The 8,747-nt window shown below is 42.9% G+C and overlaps 1 protein-coding gene across 2 annotated transcripts in view; it reads right to left on the reverse strand.

Annotated features, from left to right (window-relative positions):
• LOC113829503 (protein takeout) overlaps positions 1-6,403 on the reverse strand; it is a 47,753-nt gene extending 41,350 nt beyond the window's left edge. For both annotated transcript variants that reach the window (XM_070128310.1, XM_070128308.1), the window contains exon 1: positions 6,057-6,403. In XM_070128310.1, coding sequence (XP_069984411.1) covers positions 6,057-6,123 — 67 coding nt within the window. In that variant the 5' untranslated portion in view covers positions 6,124-6,403. The remainder of the gene's footprint in view (positions 1-6,056) is intronic.
• Positions 6,404-8,747: the final 2,344 nt, after the last annotated feature.

Consider the following 8,747-nt stretch of genomic DNA (forward strand, 5'->3'; position numbering starts at 1 on the left):
AACACACACGTGAGGTCGCTAACTTGTGACCGACTCTCTCTTTCACCGTAGTCTCTCACTCTCGCTTTCCTTTCAGAGACGACAACAGGGAACGCACGTTGTGTGAGGTTCTCGGGGCTTGGAACGCACGCTCTATGGGGTCCTTGGGGCTTGGGTGGGAACGCACGCTCTATGGGGTCCTTGGGGCTTGGGTGGGAACGGACGCTCTATGGGGTTCTTGGGTTGGAATGTGTGATATATAAGGTTCTCGGGGTTTGGGTGGGAACGGACGCTCTATGGGGTTCGTGGGTTGGAACGCGTGATGTATGAGGTTCTCGGGGCTTGGGTTGGAACGCACATTGTATGAGGTTCTTGGGGCTTGGTGGGAACGGACGCTCTATGAGGTCCTTGGGTTGGAACACATGCTATATGAGGCTCTCGAAGCTTGATGATATCCTTGGGTCTTAGGTTATTCTCTGTATAATCCTGTTACGTTTCTTTACATGAGAATAAGAATGATGTGTGTGACATGCAGCACGAAAAAACACACATGAACCAATACACACATACAGCTCTTGCAAACGGACCAAAAATAAAGAAACAAATGAATTAAGTGACCAATAAACAATACAAAGCAAATAATTAAATAGATAAACAAATAAAATTCCTTTACCAAGTATTATGTTTGTCTTCCAACCATAATATACCTTTAGTTCTCATTTAATGGTTATGCAGACTCAGAACTCATCAAATCATTCTCCATAATGAGCGTTGGTTCGCCTTTTCGAGAGAGAGAGAGCGAGAGGGAGAGGGTGAGGGAGGGATGGAGAGGGGAGGGTGAGGAGAGGGTGAGGGAGGAGGAGAGATGGAGAGGAGAGAGGGAGAGGGAGAGGGGAAAAGAGGGAGAGGGTGAGAGGGAGAGGGTGAGGGAGAGAGGGAGAGATGGAGAGGGAGAGGGAGATGGAGAGGGAGAGAGGGAGAGAGGGAGAGAGGGGTGAGGGAGAGAGGGAAGGGGGTGAGGGAGAGGGAGAGGTTGAGGAGGGAGGAGAGGGTGAGGAGAGGGTGAGGAGGGAGGGAGAGAGGGTGAGGAGAGAGAGAGGGAGGAGAGATGAGAGAGGAGATGGAGAAGGAGGGAGGGAGAGAGAGAGAGAGGGTGAGAGAGTGAGGGTGAGAGGAGAGGGAAAGAGAGAGAGAGAGAGGGGGGGGGGAGAGAGAGAGAGAGAGAGAGAGAGAGAGAGAGAGAGAAAGAGAAAGAGAAAAAATGGGAGAAAGAAAGAAAGAGATAAAGAGCCAGACTCAAAGACAAACAGACAGAAAAACATTTTTAAAAAATCAAACAAACAAACACACAGAAAAAATATATACCAACCACTCAACTCCCACCCCCACCCCGAGTCACCCGACGAAGGAGAGAGTCACCCAAAAGGGAGACTCGTGTTCCTCCCTTCTTCCCCCTCCAGATACGTCCGGTTCTGAGCACTGTGCTTGCATCAATATTTATGAGGGGGAATGGAAGCGGGAATGGAGAAGGGAAAGGATGGGGAGGAATAAGGAGGGAGGAGAAAGGGAAGGGATGAGGACGGAAGAAGGGAAGGGATGAGGAGGGAAGAAGAGAAGGGATGGGGAGGGAGGAGGAAGGGTTTGGAGGGGTAAGGAGGGAGGAGAGTGGATAGGGGAAGAGAGGGAAGGGATGGGGAGGAAGGAGGAAGGTTTAGGAGGGATAAGGAGGAGGAGGGAGAGGGATAGGGGAAGAGGGAAGGGATGGGGAGGAGGCGAGGAAGGGTTGGGGGAGGAGAAACGGATAGAGAAGAAGGGATAGGGAGGAGGAAGGGTTGGGAGGGAACATAGAGGAATAGGGAAGGAGGAGGAGGGATAAGGGGGGAGGAGTATGGGATGAGGAAGAAAGGGAGGGATGGGGGAAGAGGAGGGGGGTAGGGATGAGGGGAGGGATTGGGAGGGAAGAGAGGGATGGGGAAGAAAGGGAGGGATGGGGAAGGAGGAGAATGGGATGGGGAGGGATTGGGAGGGAAGAGAGAGGGAAAAGGAGGGATGGAGAGCGAGAAGGAGGAGGGGATGAGAGGAATAGAGAGTAATGGAAAGAAGGACAGGGATGGGAAGAGATGAAGAAGGATGAGAAAGTAGGAGGAAGGGAATGAAGAAAAGGAAGAAGGAAAAATAAAAGGACTCAGAAGATAAAACCAGAAGAAAAATAAGGAGAAATACAAAATTGAATAAATAGCTAAGGAAACAGATGAAAGGGAAGAGAAAAAAAATACACAGAAAATACCAAATCAAGTATTTATATCTCGATGGGGCATTAATTTACCTACTTACATACCTATCTATCTATCCATGTATCTATCTATCTATATATCTATCAACTTAACTATCTATCTGTATGTATAAATATGTCTATCTATCTTCCTATCTATTTACCAAGCTATCTATCCATCCCTCCATATCTATCCATCTTTCATCTACCCAGAAAAAAAATAGTTCCATAAACATTAAAGTAAAATTCTAAAAAAAAAAAACACGTAAACAAGTAAACAAAAACAAGAACGTCAAACCCGACTTCCTTGGCCTAAAGAAGACATCAGATTTCTTCTCAGTAACAACACGGAGATATTTTTAGCTTTTTTTTCTATATAAAAGAAATATGAAGAATAAAATTGGATTACCCTTAGATAATGCTAAGAAGGCATAGAAAGGATATTTCACTTGCTATTTGTCTTCGAAGAATCGGCTTAAGAAAGTTATAGAACCTTGCATTTCTAATTCAATTGATTAATATGTGTATTACGTGCAAACAGGAGAAACTCAGTGATCACCAAAGAATATAAATGAAGCAATGTCTAATATTATCCTACCGCAAATAATTACAAACTAGAGAGAGAGGGAGAGGGAGAGGGAGAGAGAGAGAGAGAGAGAGAGAGAGAGAGAGAGAGAGAGAGAGAGAGAGAGAGAGAGAGAGAGAGAGAGAGAGAGAGAGAGAGAGAAAGAGAGAGAGAGAGAGAGAGAGAGAGAGACGAGAAGACAGACAAACAGACAGAGGCAGACAAACAGATGAAAGAAAGAAAGAGAAAGGGGCTAATATCTTGGCTAATATCTTAGCAAGTAAATCCCATGTAGAATTTATTCCTAAGAGAACAAAAGACAGTTTCATCCCATAGGAGAGAGAGAGAGAGAGAGAGAGAGAGAGAGAGAGAGAGAGAGAGAGAGAGAGAGAGAGAGAGAGAGAGAGAGAGAAAGAGAGAGAGAGAGAGAGAAAGAGAGAGAGAGAAAGAGAGAGACAGAGAAAGAGAGAGACAGAGAAAGAGAGACAGACAGAGAGAGACAGACAGACAGAGAGACAGACAGACAGAGAGAGAGACAGAGAGAGACAGACAAAAAGACAGAGGCAGACAGACAGACAGAGAAAGAAAGAAAGAGAAAGAGACTAATATCTTGGCTAATATCTTAGCAAGTCAATCCCATGTAAATTTATTCCTAAGAGAACAAAAGGCCGTTTCATCCCATAGGAGAGACATCAACACCGAGTAGATAGTGATCCGAATTCCACGACAGAGACGCTACAACCCCCCCACCCCCCAAAAAAATACACGAAACTGAACACCCTGTATTATAACTGTGCCTGTTCTTGACAATAGAACAAATCAAAGCGGTTCGTGATATCTCCGTCCTTGATAGCGGGTCCGTGTTCTTTTTCTTATGCAACAGAGGACGCGTGTTAGAACCGGCCGTATAACGTAACAGGAGCGCGTTGGTAAAGTGTGTGAGTGATAGTGAGAGTGAATGACTGGACTGCGAAAGTGAAAGGGAGAGGGCGAGGAAGCGGGAAGAGGAAGGGGGGGGGGAGAAGAAGGAGGAGAGGAGGGAGAAATGGGGAGAATGAGAGGGAGAGGGAGAGAGAGAGGGAGGGAGAAAGTGAGAGAGAGAGAGAAAGAGAGAGAGAGAGAGAGAGAGAGAGAGAGACAGACAGACAGACAGACAGAGAGAGAAACAGACAGACAGACAGACGGAGACAGAGAGAATAACAAGAGAAAAAGAAAAGAGACAGAGAATAACAACAACAACAACAAAAAATGAGACCAACCAAGGAATAAACAAACATATAAAGAAAAAAGAAAAAGAAAAATGACACCAACCGAGGAATAAACAAACAAGTAAAAAACAATGAAAAATGACCTTCCTCTCCTTAACATGGTTTCAACAGACAAGTGAAGACCGATAGACAGTTGAAAGGAAGTCAATACACCATCAATCATCGAGTAACGGTGTCGCCTGGCTGTCACTTGCCCAACAATTACATACTCGTCCCTCTCATAACAAAAACAAATCATCTTTTATAATTGTCTTTATTATATATCATTATGATTTTTTCTTCTCATCTTTAACACTATAACTAGCACTATATTTTAATGTTATTATTGTCTTTATTATATATCATTATGATTTTTTTCTTCTTATCTCTAACACTATAACTAGCACTATATTTTAATTTTATTATTGTCTTTATTATATATCATTAAGGTTTTCTCTTCTTATCTCTAACACTATAACTATATTCTAAAGCACCTGTAGGCAACAGACTGTAGGTTCTGAAATTGTAATTGTCTATATTATATACCATTATGATTTTTTTCTTCTCATCTCTAACACTATAACTAGCACTATATTTTAATTTTATAATTATCTTTATTATATATCATTAAGGTTTTTTCTTATCTCTAACACTATAACTAGCACTATATTTTAATGTTATTATTGTCTTTATTATATATCATTAAGGTTTTTTCTTCTTATCTCTAACACTATAACTAGCACTATATTTTAATTTTGTTATTGTCTTTATTATATATCATTAAGGTTTTTTCTTCTCATCTCTAACACTATAACTAGCACTATATTTTAAAGCACCTGTAGGCAATAGACTGTTAGTTCTGAAACAAGTGGGTTAGTGGTTTAGTTGGAGGGAGTGAGCGGACCGGCCTGTGTTGGGCAATCGACTAAGTGTTCAGTCGATTAGTTGGTGTACGTCGACCACGTGCTAGCGAATGGGTGTTGCGTTGTATTGTTTTGGGCTTTTTTTTGTTTTGTTTTTGTTTTTTGAGATTTGACGGGTTGGGGTTATATCGTTGGGAGAGGATTGTTATTATTGTTATTAATTTTTATATTCTTTCATTAATAAATTGAACAAAAAAACTGTTTGTGGGGTTTTACCATGTGTGGGATTGAGACGAACTGTTCGGAGAAAACTAACGTATTATTTTAGCTCTTACTGATTTTATTGATATTATGAATAAAAAATAAATTTGAGGGGTCTCATGAAGTGGTGAGTGAAACTGAAAATCTTAAACTGCCAGTAACTACCAAATTAAGAGGAAAATTATTGCCTTTCCTTTTTTCTTCTATTTGAATTAGCATTGTTAAATATACATAGATTCAGTGTGATACACCTGTGAACCATTCCCTACACAATAGATTTTTTTTTAAATCGTCAATATTCCCTTGTAACTCATACGGACGGGAAAAAAAAGAAACTAATTACTAAACAGCAGGTTGAAAAACACCGAATTATCGAAATAAATCAACATATTTCATTCTTGTATCTGTATTTCCCCACATATGCAATCTTTATCCATGTTTCTTTATCTTTATCCACATATGCAATCTTTATCCATATCCCTTGAGCTTCACATTCTTTAACTTATATAACGTTTTTCTCGATGTTTGTCAGCGAAGTGTATCTATTTCGGATACTTTAGAGGGATTCGTCTTTGCAAACAGTGGTACAGAGAAACAGCTGAACGAAACTTGGTCAGAAGTTGCAAATCGGAGCCTCACGAGATCCGACGAGCAATTGCAATCCCCCAGATGGACCTTTATTCTCTCTGTTTCCCCCTTTTACTTTTAGGGCGTTTCTCTTTCCTTATCTAACGGGGCATTTTCCTCTGTGTCGCGTCAGTAGGTGAATATCTAAGTAAATCGATAGGAATACCAAGTGTGTCAGGATACCACACGCTAGTTGGTATTCCTTTGTAGTTGCGCAGAACCTGAAGAGAAGAGGGACTTACCGAACTCCGTTCCTGCGACCAGGGAGGCGAGGCCCAACGCGACGACGGCGCTGACGAAGGAAGTCATCTTCCCCTCGGAATCGACGGCACTTTTCTCGACGGGGCGAAGCTGGACGAGACCTGGGACGGCCGAGAGCGTGCTGTGTTTTCCTCCGAAGACCACTTTCACTGGCTGGTCCGCGTCTGCCGGGCGTCCGAGCGGGGTGGGCGCGCGCGTGCGTCTAATTCGATGGGGGAGGTCGAGCGAGCGGGGGCTTGCGGTGGCGGAGGCGAGGGTGGGACGGAGGAACGCGGAACGGTCTGCCGGGAACGTGCGGTCACCACCAGCGCGTGCGAGACACTGAGCGGACTCCGGCGGGGCTGAGGCTTTTGTTGGTGGGGGTCTCGTTAAGGGGGGGTGCAGGGGGGGAGGGTAAGATTGGTGGAGATGAAGGATGGTGGGGAGGCGGGGGGGTAGACGGAAGGGGAGGGTTTCAGCCACGGGGAAGGGCGTTGAGGGGCAGGGAGAGGGGAAGAGGAAGGAAGAGCAAACACAGTCTTGGCGGAGTTGCTGTCGGAGCGAAGGTGAGGCGAGAGGCCGTTCCTCCGGGAGAAAAGAGGGAAGGACAAGACGCAAACGAAGAAGGAACAGGACGTCGCGGAGAGGCCTCGGGCGCTGAGAGGGAGACAAGGAAGAGATTCCGCCACGCAGCAGGTGCCAAGTGTAGGAAGCAGCCGGTGGGGTCATGTGCTAAAAGACCCTAATGCTAATGAAGGACGTCTATGGCACTGCAGCTAGACGAAGATCCCATAAAGCCTTTCGTTACATCACCCGACGTCTCCTTACAGCGATGTCGAAAATCATAACAGGAAAAAAAGTTACACAAACAATTCCAAAAGCTACAGAAAATAATAATTACAGAAAGGACCATCAACAACAAGGTAAATGCACCTTATGCAATCACTAGGGATAAACTACATACCAAAATAACGAAGTATTTAACCCTTTTAACCCAAAATCAAAATACAAAATACCTCAATCTAAAAAAACATCCCATCGATCTTCTACCCAACCAAATTAACAACCAATTTTTTATATCAATTCATCACAGATAGAAAAAAAAGATGTTGTTGCTAAGGGTTTTCAAGGTTGTGCTTTGCCACTCATAAACCTATTGTCAAGGTCAAGAACAAGGGAAGAGTCGTGGGGGAAAGATAAGTCATGTGATCAAAAACAAGAGAGAGAGAGAGAGAGAAAGAAAGAAAGAGAGAGAGAGAGAGAGAGAGAGAGAGAGAGAGAGAGAAAGAAAGAAAGAGAGAGAGAGAGAGAGAGAATAAAATTACATATATATTTGCTGGATACGTTAGGCACATCAAGGTTGGGTTACTGGAAGGTTGTGGCGCGTATGAGAGAGAGAGAGAAATTGAAAGAGAAAGAAAGAGAGAGAGAGAGACTGATAAATAGACAGACAGACTGATAAATATATAGACAGACAGACAGACAGACAGACAGAGGGACTGAATAAGAGAGAAGGAAAGAAAGAAACACACACACAGACAGATGGATAAATAGTCAGATGAATAGACAAACAAATAGATGGATAAATAGTCAGATGAATAGACAAACAGATAGATGGATAAACAAACAGATAGACAGGTATATATAGAAAGAGAGAGTTAACAAGAAAGTGGGTAAGTTAAAGACAGGATAATGACACGGCACCAGGGATAGGGACACTGAAAGGGATAGGAATAAGGCTAGTAATTGGATAGTTAGGGATAGTGACACAGATAGTGATGAAGGTCAGCTTACGGATGGGAATAGGGATAGAGGGAGAGAGGATATTGCAGAGGATGGAATGAGTTAAAAAATAAAGAGATAAAGAGGAAATGGAGATTCGTGGAGACTGGCGATCGATGCAGGTAATAATTCAGTAATAAGTTCTTATAAATACAATATCAAATGTTCCATTTCATTACATTTTTTGTCAACGTAACGTAAACAATTTTAAAGATTTTCTCTCCTTGTCCTTAATATAACAATCTAAAGCAACGTTATTTCGTTTATTTATCTATGTTCATATTTGTTATTTTACATTCTTTATTATTTTCTTTTAGCGGAAGGGAAAGCTACAGGAATTCAAGTGCATAAGGACTGTTTTATCACAAATATTCAACCTCGATAGCTTATCTTATCGGCGTGACCTTAAACCTCAGAATTAGCCAACACGTGTTTATAACGAAGCAAAATATAACGAAGAAGTGTTATAACGTTATGAAGAATGAAGGTCTTACTTGAGAAGGGGGCAAGGGGGAGGAGGGGGGGGGGTCAAGGGGGGAGTATGGCAAAGAGAGTGAAAATAGGGTTAAGAAATAGTGGGAAAATAGAAAGGTGAAAGTAAAGTAGAAAAGGGGAATAAAGAAAAGTAAAATAGAGTTAAGAGTGAAATGGAGATAAGAGTGAAATAGAATTAGGAATGAAATAGAGTTAAAGAGTATTGGGGAGGAGGGATTCATGGAGAAGGGGAGGGGGAGGGAGGGAGGGAGGGGGGGGACTAATTTGGGGATATGGATAGCACGAGAAAGGGAAGGGGAAGGGGGAGAGGAGACACTAAATGGGGGAAGAAGAGGGACTAAGAACAACACGAATAAGGGAAGAGGAAGGGGATGAAGAGACGCTAAATGGGGTAAGAGGGGGGCACAAAAGAATAA

Source organism: Penaeus vannamei, chromosome 12 (genome assembly GCF_042767895.1).
Source record: "Penaeus vannamei isolate JL-2024 chromosome 12, ASM4276789v1, whole genome shotgun sequence".
Classification (NCBI taxonomy): domain Eukaryota; kingdom Metazoa; phylum Arthropoda; class Malacostraca; order Decapoda; family Penaeidae; genus Penaeus; species Penaeus vannamei.